Source organism: Chaetodon auriga, chromosome 16 (assembly GCF_051107435.1).
Source record: "Chaetodon auriga isolate fChaAug3 chromosome 16, fChaAug3.hap1, whole genome shotgun sequence".
NCBI lineage: Eukaryota > Metazoa > Chordata > Actinopteri > Chaetodontiformes > Chaetodontidae > Chaetodon > Chaetodon auriga.
Genome location: NC_135089.1, coordinates 18,176,470 through 18,190,383, shown reverse-complemented (window position 1 = coordinate 18,190,383; position 13,914 = coordinate 18,176,470). Strand labels below are relative to the sequence as shown.

General features: G+C 43.9%; 2 protein-coding genes across 4 annotated transcripts in view; both read left to right on the top strand.

The window, feature by feature from the left end:
• LOC143334472 (myosin-9-like) overlaps window positions 1-6,349 on the top strand; it is a 30,467-nt gene extending 24,118 nt beyond the window's left edge. For both annotated transcript variants that reach the window (XM_076753294.1, XM_076753293.1), the window contains 15 exons: window positions 16-160; window positions 265-471; window positions 715-819; window positions 1,190-1,342; window positions 1,461-1,709; window positions 1,841-2,053; window positions 2,148-2,360; window positions 2,512-2,673; window positions 2,782-2,910; window positions 3,004-3,092; window positions 3,240-3,363; window positions 3,477-3,685; window positions 4,083-4,191; window positions 4,461-4,633; window positions 4,752-6,349. In XM_076753294.1, the coding sequence (XP_076609409.1) occupies window positions 16-160; window positions 265-471; window positions 715-819; window positions 1,190-1,342; window positions 1,461-1,709; window positions 1,841-2,053; window positions 2,148-2,360; window positions 2,512-2,673; window positions 2,782-2,910; window positions 3,004-3,092; window positions 3,240-3,363; window positions 3,477-3,685; window positions 4,083-4,191; window positions 4,461-4,633; window positions 4,752-4,860 (2,389 nt within the window). In that variant the 3' untranslated portion in view covers window positions 4,861-6,349. The remainder of the gene's footprint in view (window positions 1-15; window positions 161-264; window positions 472-714; window positions 820-1,189; window positions 1,343-1,460; window positions 1,710-1,840; window positions 2,054-2,147; window positions 2,361-2,511; window positions 2,674-2,781; window positions 2,911-3,003; window positions 3,093-3,239; window positions 3,364-3,476; window positions 3,686-4,082; window positions 4,192-4,460; window positions 4,634-4,751) is intronic.
• Window positions 6,350-6,500: 151 nt separating this feature from the next.
• On the top strand, window positions 6,501-12,317 carry LOC143334090 (mitochondrial glycine transporter A-like). Of its 2 annotated transcripts, none has more exons than XM_076752624.1 (8): window positions 6,501-6,579; window positions 8,660-8,736; window positions 9,871-9,995; window positions 10,225-10,309; window positions 10,448-10,627; window positions 10,834-11,002; window positions 11,117-11,277; window positions 11,410-12,311. In XM_076752624.1, the coding sequence occupies exons 2-8, from the start codon at window positions 8,716-8,718 to the stop codon at window positions 11,530-11,532; spliced, it is 864 nt and encodes a 287-aa protein (XP_076608739.1). In that variant the 5' UTR covers window positions 6,501-6,579; window positions 8,660-8,715; the 3' UTR covers window positions 11,533-12,311. The 2 variants fall into 2 exon arrangements, with proteins under 2 accessions (XP_076608739.1, XP_076608738.1); XM_076752623.1 differs by lacking the exon at window positions 6,501-6,579 and adding an exon at window positions 7,527-8,015 and having other exon boundaries at window positions 11,410-12,317.
• Window positions 12,318-13,914: the final 1,597 nt, after the last annotated feature.

The window sequence follows — 13,914 nt, the reverse complement described above, 5'->3', positions numbered from 1 at the left end:
CCTCTCCCTGCTCAGGACAAAACGTGAGACAGAGGTGGCACACCTTAAAAAGACTCTGGATGAAGAAGCCAAAGTTCATGAACAGCAGCTGGTTGAGATGAGACAGAAACACGGCCAGGCCTTCGACGAGCTCAATGAGCAGCTGGAGCAGGCCAAGAGGGTAATTTTAAATCTTTTCAGAACCTTTATCCAACTGCTTGATTTCTCCTAGATGCACGTGTTTTTTGGACTGCAGAAACCATTAACACTTGTCCTCCCCTGCAGAACAAAGTGTCCATGGAGAAGGCCAAGCAGGCTCTCGAGTCCGAGAGGAACGAGCTAGCCATTGAGGTGCAGACGCTGATGCAGGGTAAGGGAGATTCTGAGCATCGCAGAAAGAAGGCTGAAGCCCAGGTCCAGGAGCTGCAGCTCAAACATTCAGAGAGCGAGCGCCAGAGGCACGAGCTGGCCGAGAAACTGGTCAAAGTGCAGGTACAACTCTTTGAAACACTTCAGTAGCCACTGATATGCCTGAGGGTTTTCTTTTTCTTTTGTCAGTGCTGTTTGTACCTACAACTGTTACACTGATGATTACTGCTGTGTGTCTGTGCTCCTCAGCACATCTGTGGTCAGTAAAGGATGCCCTTTATGTGACAACAGTGTTAAATGCTAAGTGTGGTTACTACGATGTGTTGTTTCTGTTCAATGGTTCATCTGTTGTCCTGTTGTCCACAGGCTGAACTGGATAATGTAAGCACCTTACTGAGTGATGTGGAGGGCAAGTCCATCAAGGCAGCAAAAGACCACTCTGCTGTGGAGTCCCAGCTGCAGGATGTTCAGGTAAGCAGACATACATGCTGTTTATACCCCCCTGTATGTGCAGAGAGAAAACTAATAAACAATGCCATCCCTTTGGCTGCTTCCAGCACATACAGGGCATGTTCATTTGAAATAGAGGTGTTAAAAAATCCAAACTCTTTTATTTGTAAATAATTGTCATAGTAAACGTTTCTCTACTGGACATAAACGTCTCTTACCTCACTGTAAAGTCCACTCTCACCAGGCACAGCTCTGTCACATCGCAGACGTGACGTTACAGAGTTTCCACACTTTGCTGCACACTGAGTCGCAAAACAACGCTCATGTGTACATGTAGGATCAAACGGTCTTCTCCATTTCATTCAGCTTTCCATGTCCATGTTTACAACAGGAGCTGCTCCAGGAAGAGACCCGTCAGAAGCTGTCACATACCACACGTCTGCGGCAGCTGGAGGAGGATCAGAACAACCTGAGAGAACAGCTGGAGGAGGAAGAAGAAGCCAAGAGAAATGTGGAGAAGCAGCTTCAAATGGTGCAGGCTCAGGTAAGAAACATGAACGTGTCCCTCATTTCAGCGAGTGCGTCCTCATCAGGGATATTTTGAAGCGCTTATCAGCCTCACAACATTGAGTGTTTGAGTGACGCCACCTCTTTCTTTATAGCTTGCTGATATGAAAAAGAAGGTGGAGCAGGATGCAAGCTGTCTAGAGACAGCTGAAGAGGGGAAGAAGAGGTTTCAACGAGAACTGGAGGGAACCAACCAGCGCCTGGAGGAGAAGTGTGCTGCCTATGAGAAGCTGGACAAAACCAAGACACGTCTCCAGCAAGAGCTGGATGACCTGCTGGTAGACCAGGACCACCTCCGACAGATCGTCTCCAACCTGGAGAAGAAGCAGAAGAAGTTTGACCAGGTGACATAATGTGTTTTCAGTGTGTGTGAGATGGATATAAATCAAAGATGGGGGCTATTAATGCTTCTTTAATTTTACTGATATGAAATTTTAGGACTGTAATTTGACATTGTCATCCTGACTTTCTGTAGATGCTAGCAGAGGAGAAGAACATATCTGCGCGCTATGCCGAGGAGCGAGACCGAGCTGAAGCTGAGGCCCGTGAGAAGGAGACCCGGGCACTGGCTTTAACCCGTGAGCTGGACTCTCTGATGGACACCAAGGAGGAACTGGACCGCAACAACAAACTGCTGCGGGCTGAGATGGAGGACTTGGTGTCCTCTAAGGATGATGTTGGCAAGAATGTAAGTTTGGAAAAAGGTGTTTTTGGAGGTGTGCGTTTGTGCCAAATATTCATACTGTCATCCTCATCACAAATCCTGCTCCCCGTTACTGCAGGTCCACGAGCTGGAGAAGGCTAAACGTGCGATGGAGCAGCAGCTGGAGGAGATGAAGACTCAGCTGGAGGAGCTGGAGGATGAGCTGCAGGCCACAGAGGACGCCAAGCTGCGTCTGGAGGTCAACATGCAGGCCATGAAGGCCCAGTATGAGAGAGACCTGGCAGGACGTGACGAGATGGGCGAGGAGAAGAAGAGGTCACTGATCAAACAGGTACTAACAGGATATAGACTGAACCAAGCCTTATACATATGCTTTCTGCTGGATTCAGGACAGTCTGTATATAGTATGTTAGAACAGTTTTCATTACTATCAGAATAATGGGTCATGGGACGTGGCTGAAATCAAATGTGTCCTCCTTCAGGTGCGGGAGATGGAGATGGAGCTGGAGGATGAGAGGAAGCAGCGTTCTGCAGCCGTGGCTGTGCGCAAGAAGCTGGAGCTGGACCTGAAGGAGCTGGAGGGAGGCATTGACATGGCCAACAAGAACCGCGACGAGGCCCTCAAACAGCTGAAGAAACTCCAAGTGAGTCAGTTGTTGGAATATCTTAAATACACAAAATACACAAAACTGCTGTGTCCACATGCCCTCAGTTAAGTGTTGGAATGCTAACCCTGTAGTTTGTTCCCACAGGCCCAGATGAAGGAGCTCATCCGAGAGCTGGACGATACTCGCATGTCCAGAGAGGAGATCCTCGCTCAGAGCAAGGAGTCGGAGAAAAAGCTGAAGGGCATGGAGGCTGAAATGCTGCAGATGCAAGAGGTCGGCATGCTCACCTCCTCCTCTCTGTGTTCTCTTCCCCTGCCTTTGTTTCATGTTTAAACTTATAGCTCTTTCTCATTCATCCCTGTGCAGGAGCTGGCAGCTGCAGAGCGAGTAAAGAGACAGGCCCAGCAGGAGAGAGACGAACTGCAGGACGAGATTAACAACCAGGCCACCAAGAAGTAAGACATCTATCAAACTGCAGCAGAGTGGCAGAGCTGTCAGTTGTGTGCTTCATCAGTCATTGGCCGCTTTTTTTTTTTTTATTCTGTATCGCTCCCTGTGTCCTGTCATCTCTCATCTCCTCCCTGCCTGTGTTCATCTCTCAGTGCTCAGGTTGTAGAGGAGAGGAGACGGCTGGAGGCTCGTATTGCTCAGCTGGAGGAAGAGCTGGAGGAGGAGCAGTGCAACACTGAGCTCGTCAACGACAGGCTGAAGAAAGCAATGCTGCAGGTCTGTGGAGAAGAGCGTAGAGCAGCTGGTTGTATTAAATGGTTGTATTTTAAGTTCTTATCTTTCCTCAAATTCCAGTCCTACTAAATCATCCCAACCATGTTTTTTTTTAGACTGACCAGATGAATGTGGAGCTGACAGCAGAGCGCAGTTGCTCTCAGCGTGTGGAAGGAGCTCGTTCTCAGCTGGAGCGTCAGAACAAGGAGCTGAAACTGAAGCTGCAGGAGCTGGAGAACACGGTCAAGTCCAAGTACAAGGCCAATATGGCCGCCCTGGAGGCAAAGATCGCTCAGCTGGAGGAACAGCTGGACATGGAGACCAGGTATAAGCCTGCTTCACTACATTTCAGATGGGGATATTGTATGTTGTACACCGCACTTACTTTGACAGCTGTAGGTACTAGTCTCTTTTCAGATTAAGGTTTCACATGGAAAAACAATATCCGCAATACAACAGTGTACTGTAATGTTAATGGCCTACAACAGTAAAATACTACTCCTTTGCTAATGTATCAGCAATAATAACCTAATGATACGAGACCTGCAAGCAGGTATACCAGGGTGTGCAGCATACCAGCAGGGAAGCGTGGTGCTCTGTACGATAGTAGAACACTGGCGTGGGTCATTTTTCTGCATTCTGAGTACTTAAACTACATTTTGATAATACTACTTTTGCACTGAAGTTGTCACTATGACTGACCAGCTTTGTGCTTGTCTCAGGGAGAGGCAGAGTGCCACCAAGCTCGTGAGACGTACAGAGAAGAAACTGAAGGAAGTCATCCTGCAGGTGGATGATGAGAGACGCAACACAGAGCAGCACAAGGACCAGGTCAGAGGTTTTCCTTCACCATCGTGAAGCTAACCATTGTCACAGGAGCGTTACATTGGCTGTTTCTGTCTCCCTGTTGTGGCTTTCCTGAGTATTATCAGTGTAATGTTTGTGTTGATCTACATCTGTACTCTCCACGTTCCTGCTAACAGGAATGTCAGATGTATAATGAAGACCAGCATTGTGCTTTTGCAGCCCACATCTGGGAGAACGCTTATCAGCACTGTATTTTTTTTTGTTCAGCTAACTTCATCTGTGTCCAATTATAGGTCGACAAGTTGAACTCTCGCATGAAGCAGCTGAAGCGTCAGCTGGAGGAGGCTGAGGAAGAGGCTCAAAGAGCAAACGCCAACAGAAGGAAATTGCAGAGGGAGCTGGAGGATGCCACGGAGTCAGCAGACGCCATGAACCGTGAAGTCACCACCCTCAAGAACAAGCTCAGGTAGAGAGCCAGCAGCTTTCATTTTTGTATCCAGTTTTTTACGCAGCTTGTTGTAGCAGCCCTTGAATTGTCCTGCTGTATATGAATAAAGTTGGGATTTACACCCTTTCTGTTTTAGGCGTGGCGACCTCCCCTTCACCGTGCGCCGCACCATTCCCCGCACTGGCATCGAAAGCGACGAGGAGAGCGAGCCCAAGAGCGAGACCTCCGAGCCCAAGCCTGAATGAACAGCCGCAGTGCCACTTGACTCCGTTAGAACTGCATCATAAATAGACCGACCCAAATTGACATCTGAGCACACATTACTGTACCTACTGAACAGAGAGGAACACAAACATGAGAACGTTGAAACTAGAGACGGGCAGTCAGCCGAGTCCTCCAAGTGTAGTCCTGCGACAGTCTGATCTCTTCAACACTGACAATCTATGCATTCTTAACACACTTTCACACATACAGACGCCAGTAAACTGGGACAATCACCATGCTGACAAACACACACACACACACACACACACACTCACGTTATTTTTGGGCCAAATTTTTGTTTTGCTTGATTTTTCATTCTCTGGGAAAAATAAAACAGTAAAATGATATTTTTATAAGGAAACATTCCAATTCTAATAGTCCTGATTTAGGATCTATTTTTCTAATTGAAGAAGGAGAAAACAGAGAAAGAAGTATACGTAAATGAAGACGGATTAATGAAAGGGGACCAAAGTAATATCTCAATCTATAGAATTGTATTTAAAGCAGAAATTTTTATAATGGTTAAGAATGGAAGTGCTTCATGTTTATTATGCTCGCGCTCTCGCCTCAGTTTATAATGAAGGTTTATATGCTGAAATGTATCAATTTAGCTGCAGTTAGTGCTCGTGACTATGCTTTTTTGAGCTTACGAATTTGATATGCACACACGTCATGTGGAGACATAAAATTGGAAGCAGATTTCAAATAACACAATTGGAGACTCATTGATGCATACTGGAGGCATTTGATTGTGCTGAAATTTCTTAATTTTGCACTGAGATGACAGAAAACACTTAAGCCTAGACATTATAAAACCACTGCATTCGTGTCATGAACCATTCACAGAGAAGCTTGGAAGTTTTGGGGAAACTGTGCACATGCTCATTTAGTGAGTGCACAGACTGCCAACACACACTAAGGCCTTAAATACAGCTGCAGTCTACAGGGCAGGGTGGTTGGCTTCTTTTCTGGACATTTTTTTTTACATTTATCACTATCAGTGTTTTTCTTAACGTTGAAGGTAAAGTTTAAACGGGGTGGTGGGGTAGCTTATTACTCACAGCACACACTGTATTTTCCGAGCACGGCTTGTTGATGGAGGAGTAACTGAGGTTGCTGCAAACCAAAGGCAGATTCAGGGGGAAGGGACGTATTTCATCAGCGTAACCTCTGTGCACTGCACTCTGAGTTGATGTGCGGTCAGGTATTGAGTAGACTTACGAGATGATGTTCACCCCTCGCAGGCTGTGCTCAGAGGCGGCTTTTGGCTCACACTGCTGGGAAGTGAGAGGAATGCGTTGTTACTTGAGAATAACAGCTCACAGTGCTCTTAAAAAAAATCCAAAAAAAGAAGGAAAACTGCATCTCCAACAAGTCTTCTTTAATGTTTATCTGTGTGCACCTCTGGAATGGAAATCATGTTGTCAAATGTTGGTATAATTTCAATTAAAGAGGCTTTCTAAACTGCTACATGTTGAACACTTGTGCTTTTTTCCCATCATTTCATGTCATACTGAGGTTTGTTTTCAGGGCTTATGTCAGAGAAGAGGGTTCAAGGCAAAGTCCAGAGTTGTTTATGAAATGCCGTGTTGTTACCAGCAGAGGGCAGTCACGGTTTTCTGTCGGTCAGCAGAGCGCAAGCAAGTCAGAACCAGTTTCACCAGAGAGTCAAAATAGTAAACAAGAAAGGGCAAAGTTGGGTGAGAACTCAGATATTATTTTGTTCATGTTTCTGTTGTTATACAGGCTTCAGTGCAACACCAGATGATACAATGATAGTATTCTTTTGCTTTTGCTATTACTACATTTGTGATTTAAGGATGGATTATCTTTAGACTTTAGACTTTAGACTGCTCTTTATTGATCCCAATTTGGGAAATTGTTTTGTTGCAGTAGCAATTAAACAAACAGACAAACATGAAATATACAGAACAATTGTTTTAAAAAGTAACAACATAGAAACAGGAATAATAATAAAAATATAACTGAGTAAAACTAAATATGTAGTTATATAATATGTATTATAATGTATAATACATATATAATATTATAATAATATGTATATGTATATACAATATAACTAAGTATATAAACAGTATTTACAGCAAAAAATTTGTGCAGTTTCAGATAATAAGTAAATGTAAACCGTAGACGTATGTGCAATATTGCAGTAGTGCAGATAATATGTAAAATATTGGGGTTTGTGAGGTTGGTGGAAGTAACTGTTTAAGCCGCTATTGGACAAAAATATAGAGTCCTTTTAATATTATAGAGTCGGGGTAGAAAGAACAAGAAGATACCAAAGAATACTCCTAAACCCGTAGAACTGAATAGCAATCAATGTATTTTATAGCATTCAGTGGCAATTAAGTGTGCTTTACGCAAATAAAACCCAAAGAACATCCATGTATAAAATATTAAAAGAAAGCACAAGAAATAATAAGCGGAGAATTCTGTACTTTATGATAGTGTAACACTCGGGAATGAATCATTTTAAATTACGAGTACATTTTGCTGATGGCGCTGAAAAACATCCTTAAATTTTCTCTATCACACTGAGTGTTTCGTCAATTTGTGCGATTTTGTATTGCATTGAAGTTTTTGAGAGGGCGTACTAGTTAACCAATCAGAAGCCAGCAGTTCTTTCACGGGCGGGGCTTGTTCATATACTACAGGCTGCATCGTTAAACAGTAACCGGCCGGTTAATTCATCAATGAACCGGTTGGCGTATCTTCAGTCGCTGCACGGACCTCTGGAGACGACTGAGGATCAAGTGTGTCTGTGCTGGAGTGGTTACAGTCGGTCAGAAGGTTTTACGCTGACATTTAATTTAGTAGGTGATTTTTTGTTTTAGGGTCGTCGACAGAGGGAAAAATTGACTGCGACAAAATAGCAAAGTGCGTGGCCGGTGCATTGTCAGAGGGAGACGAAGAAGACGAAAAAGAAGAAGAAAACTGTTTTAATCACACCGGGGGCTGTCAAATAAGCCCTTTGTGTTTTATTCACCGTCTCCTTTATGTGTTAATGAACGCCTTTGAAGAAAGCAAGGAGTATGCTAGTAGCTAACTAGTGGCTTGAGACTTCAGGCAGCAGCCGCCTCATACCGCAGAGGACTGTGGGGACCGGCTGCAGGGGGTAAGCATCACCTGAAGTGTTTGTATGCTGTTGGCTCAATTGATAATCCTGACATCACGTGAAACATTTCAGTAGCCCCATAGCAAGACAAATAATCATTTTGTGCCTGAGGAGAAAATACAGCATGCATGATCTAGTTTGCTTCCTGAATTGATGAGCTGCACACTGTCAGTGTGTTGTTGTAACCCTGCAAACTTCCATCTGGAGACAACAAACCAAAACAGAAGAAAAAAAAAAACACGTGATGCTACCAGACTTTTTAGAGCCCCTGTGCTGAATCCATCCATCTCCAGTGCATCATGCCTTCTGCACACACACACACACACTCTGCACCAGCTCACACTCACACGGAAGACGTGCTGCAGACTGTCATGCAGCAGATCCATGCTAATAAGAAGCGCAGTGATCTTTGTTTAGCTGATGAGTAGCCTTGGGTTGTGGGTCACAAATAGGAAGCATGGTGTCAGTCAGCTGATTTAAACATTTAGCCTGCTGTGTGTATTTAATCCTCTGCAGCCTGATACAGACGGCATGCCCGCGCACATGCTCCATCATCATCTGTAAGAGATGCTCCGTATGATATGTTGTTCAGTGCTGATCCCAGCACTGAAAGGCCACTTTTCCCTCTTTTTTTTTTTTTTAAGGTGTGCATTGTGAAAAATCAATAAGAGGAGGACAATAAGAAGCGTCTTCGTCCTGAATGGCTATGGAACTGTCACTGGTGAGTTTTCCAGCCGGAACAATTGTGTACAGATAGATAGATACTTTATTCATCCCCAAGGGAAATTCACAAATTCCAGCATATTCCACAAATTTAACGTTAAAGGCGTGCAATAAATAATGTAAAAGAACAGCAAGCAAAGAATTAAAAGTTAAAAGTAAAAATGTCCAGTGCAAACAGAATGCAGGTTAAATGCAGAATGCAAGTTGAGTTTAACTGGTATTAGTGAGAAGTGATGAGGTTTTCTTCATTCTTTTCAGTTTGATCACAAGGGCTGTCCTTGTCGTTGCCTTTTAGTATGTAAGTGGGAAACCATTAGTCATCATGACACATTTCACCCTCGTCTTTCTGAGTGGATGTGCACGGAGTCCACAGGTGGCTGCGGAGCTGCAGATAAAGTTAGGGAGGGCAGGTAAAAGGCTGCAGCAGCATTCTTACATTTAGGGAGGCAAACTGTGTTGTTACATCACAGCTGACTAATCAAAACAGACATGGCAAAGTTCATTTTTCATGGTCTAGCACAGCATGCGTAGACACTGAAAATCAGAAGAAAGTAAGATTAACATGAAAGACGTTAGTTTAACCTGTGCTGTAAATAATTTCCTGACTGCAAAAATAGTCTTGCATTAATGCTGTGGGGGTCAAAGAAAAAAATAGAATTGATAAAACGATGAGTTAACGCTCAAAGAACCAGTCACTGAGGAATTCCAGTTTAGTTCAATTTCTGTGGAAAGATAAAACATGGAAACAGTCACTTGGGTCACTAATGGTATCACCATTGCGTGCCACCATCTAATTACAGTCTGACTAATGTTTCTTACATAACTACTGGAAGTGATAAAGTGTGGAATCTCTTGTGGGTTATCAATATCTCTGGGGTCCAGGTCCTCATGAACAAAATAATTACTTAACAATCTGTAAAGAATGTAATTATTACTCCAAATAGTTTGATTTGAAAGTAATTATTGCTCAACAAAGAGACTTCAAGGAGTGCACAAACCTGTTAGCAACACTACTGCTGCAAATCAAGCTGCCTCCTGTCTATCCTTCATCGTATCGTCCCTTTTACTCCGTACCTCCTGTCTCCTTGTGTTTGTCTTTAACCTCCCCTTCCCTCCCCTCCCCTCTCCTCAGGCTCACCCAGCTATCAAAGCCTTCATGTGTGGCTCCTTCAGCGGCACATGCTCCACGCTGCTTTTCCAGCCTCTCGACCTGGTTAAGACCCGTCTGCAGACTTTGCAGAGCAGCGTGCAGCCTGGGTGAGTCCGTGCGCACACACACACACACACACACACACACACACACACACACACACACACAGAGTTATCAGTATTGCTAGCTTCCGTCACATGCTTTCTTGCCTTGTGATCTCCCAAAACTGATGTTTTGAGTGGATAAACAGAAGCTAAACCTTGTGTCACACATGCAGCACATGGGCCCCCTTCATTATTTGACATTGATCCACTTATCTAAATGTCTCTCTGCCAGATCGGGCAGAGTGGGGATGGTGACTGTGCTGCTGAGTGTGGTGCGGACAGAGAGGCTGCTGGGACTGTGGAAAGGAATGTCACCGGTTAGAACATCTTTGTCTTTCCTCCATAACCCTGTCTTATTGAAAGTCGTCTGTGTGTGTGTGTGAACAACTGTTCACAAATTAAGCAGCTTCAAATTTTCCCTTTTCTGACTCACTCTAATCCGTCTGCTCCTCTAGTCTTTTGCTCGGACCATCCCAGGAGTGGGGATTTACTTCAGCACCTACTTCTCCCTAAAGCAGCACTTCTTCCAGGACAGGAGCCCAGGGCCCATGGAGGCCGTGCTGCTGGGAGGCAGTGCCCGGACTGTGGCAGGGGTCTTCATGCTGCCGGTCACTGTCATCAAGACACGCTTTGAAGTAAGCTGTGTGTGTGTGTGTGTGTGTGTGTGTGTGTGTGTGTGTGTGTGTGTGTGTGTGTGCATCATAAGAAGACTATAATCCAAACATCAAACTGCCATATGAATGAGTTGCACGGTGTGGTTTGGTTTTGTTTGTTGCCTGTATTTGGACGACTGTGTCTTGTGTGTGTTAAACTCACATAAATGTGTGTTTCTGTGTTTCAGTGTGGCAGGTACAGTTATGGCAGCGTGGCAGGGGCTCTGCGCAGTGTGTGCCGGACTGAAGGTCCTGCTGCTCTGTTCTCTGGCCTCATGGCCACTCTCCTCAGAGATGTTCCTTTTTCTGGTATCTACGTCATGTTCTACAGCCAGACCAAGGCCTCATTGCCAAAAGGTGAGTGTGCACCTGAGTTCATTCAGTAATAACAAGCAGCACAAAACCAAGCAGGTCATTGGTTTTGATGTTTGTTTGAATTAAATGCCTGCTGTCTGTCTGTCTTCTCTGAAGAAATCAGCACGTCTGCGTCCGCCCCGCTGGCTAACTTCAGCTGTGGGATCCTGGCGGGTGTATCGGCCTCCCTGATCACTCAGCCTGCAGATGTGGTTAAAACACACGTCCAGGTGAATCCACAGCTGAGGACAGCAGAGGCTATCCGATACATCTATATGGTAACTGTCTCCCTCCTCCTTTACTTAGATTGTCAGGTCACAACATTTCACAAGATTTTAACTGCATGGCTGTGTGATGCTATCGATGATTATATCTGACGCCTGCCTTTGTTCTTCCTCTTGGTCCTCAAGGAACATGGACTCCAGGGGTTCTTCAGAGGGGCAGTTCCACGGGCACTGAGGAGGACCATGATGGCTGCCATGGCGTGGACAGTGTACGAGCAAATGATGGCTCGTGTAGGACTGAAGTCCTGAAGGGGAGAGTTGATGAGAAACTTGTGAAAGAAAGAAGAGGAAAAAATCAAGACAGCAATGACTGAACAGGAAGGAACTGCTAACCTGACGATGTTTTGCTCAAAAGAGTCTCAAAGACTTTCGGGGACTAAACAGTATTTCACTGTAATGAGAGATGCAGACTGGTGAGCGAAGGAAGAGTAGACTTGTTGTCTAAATGACTAACACGCACATCACAAGAGAGGTGTGGAGACTTTGCTCTCTGAAATGTGCTTTGCTGGGTTATGGCTGAATTTTTGGCCAGTGCTTTGTAACTCTTTGAAATAATAAAGGTTTGCTATGATATTCTGTATTGCACTACAAGTTGTATAAAGTACTGATCCTTAATGAGTATTTGGACTGGACTTGTCCACTTTTTAGGCCTCGGTGGGAATTCCAGATTTGTCGCAGTTGTGGAACATGCAGACGATTGCAAATACTGCAGTGACACTAATAATCATGATTCGAGACAGTGTCCTAGATACTACTCAGACTTACATAATGCACTTTAACCTCCTGTGGTCGTGCCATGACACAGTTTAAAACCAGGAGAGGCTCATAAACGCCTTTCCAATAATGATGCGTATTTATATTCTGATATTGAGGAAACAAAATATGTGCTTATAGTAATTCTTCTGCCTTAAAATGCATTGATTTGTGTTCTGATATTTGTTGAAGTGTGATTGCATGCAAAGCTACTGACCCTTGTTTAACTGTTCTACCATTTTATGGTTGTTTTAGAAAATAAAACACTGTGCAGTAAATCTATGTGGAACATGAAGCCGTTTTTTCAGTGTAAATGATGCAACAGAGAGTGAGAGTTTCACATTAGTGCTTGACTGACCTCTGAAATGTTGGAGTGCGACAGGCAGCTGTGTCATATGACCTGCTGAATTCCTGGCTCAGGCTTGACGCTGGTCACTTTGACTCATTAAGATAATTTCAACCCAGAGGTTCATCTGTCCCCTACTAGTGTGCAGAACCAGAAATAAGCAGTGGCATGTGTTACTTTGATACTTCTGGTTATCTTTTATTAGTCAAATAGCAGCAATGGGGGAGTGAATTAAGTCCTTCACTAAATTAAAATGACTAATAGCTGAATGGATACCCACTTTTTTAAAATTAAAACCTCTCTCCTACTAACTCAAGTTCATGTACTGAGGCCATTTTCTCTTGTTAATTGGATGGGAGATAAAACAATGTCTGATTGTCTGACTGGTCCATCTGTGGTGTAAAACTATCAAAGGCACTTCCAAGAGATTAGGAAGTCATATTGCTCAGCATATTGCACAGAACTGTCAGAACACACAAAGGCCAAAGATTTTTCATAGCACTGTTAGAGATAAGCGGCAGAGGGGGAGTGGTGGCATGATGGCAAATGGGAAATAAGGACAGGGAGTGAAGGACTGTCAGGCTAAAGTAAGACATTAAGCTGTTAAAGGCGAGCTGTCTGCTGAAACAAAGTTAATTAGTCATTAAAGATCAGCTACTTTGATAAAATATGCATACTTTATAAAGACTCATTCCTTAGAATTTTTGTTTGATTTTGTCTCCAAATATTGTGTTTGTACTTCTTATTCTGATACATAAATCTATTTAATATGTGAATGATGGCAAGATTTGCATTAACTATTTTTGTCTTTTAAACTGTCATTGTGGCATTTCAACAAGCTGTGCATGAACTTCCAACAACTGGCTGTTAGATCAGTCATTAAATGTGGAATTTGACAGTGTGTGAATGTGTGTCAGGATTATGGGCCATAGTTTCACAGCCTGAATTACAGTCTGCCACTGTCTTACAATGTCTAATTATGGGGTATATTTAGTGCCTGGACAAATTGCAAATGTGTGTGTTGACAACCTGGATTTTCCCAGAAAACTGGTCCAAAACATGTTATACCATCGAGTGACACTGCACCCCATTCTTCCTTCACCTTATTTGTAAGATCCACCTCCTCTAATGTCCTTGACAGTCATCCAAACTCAAGTTCTGAATCATTACCAACAGATCTACATATCTGCCCGTAACTCTGTTCAGTCTCCCACCACAACTGCTTCATCATTACATGTTAATTTTCTTTCAGGATTTACAGTATAATTCATAACTTTCTTTCTTTTCTTTGAAATTATTTCTCAACACGCTGTATCATCGTGTACACACTATGTCCCCTTTGCCTGGAACTCTTTATCTCTAGCAAATATAGTTGCAACACAGGTCAGTCTTTCACCGAGAAGTCAGCGTCTCAGCATTGTCTTAATATGGTCTTTCCATCCCCATTGTCTTAATATGGGATCACCATCCGACCCGTGATCTGACCTGCGGTTACCTCTGCTCATTCAGTTCAGCACAGAGCTTGAAGCCCC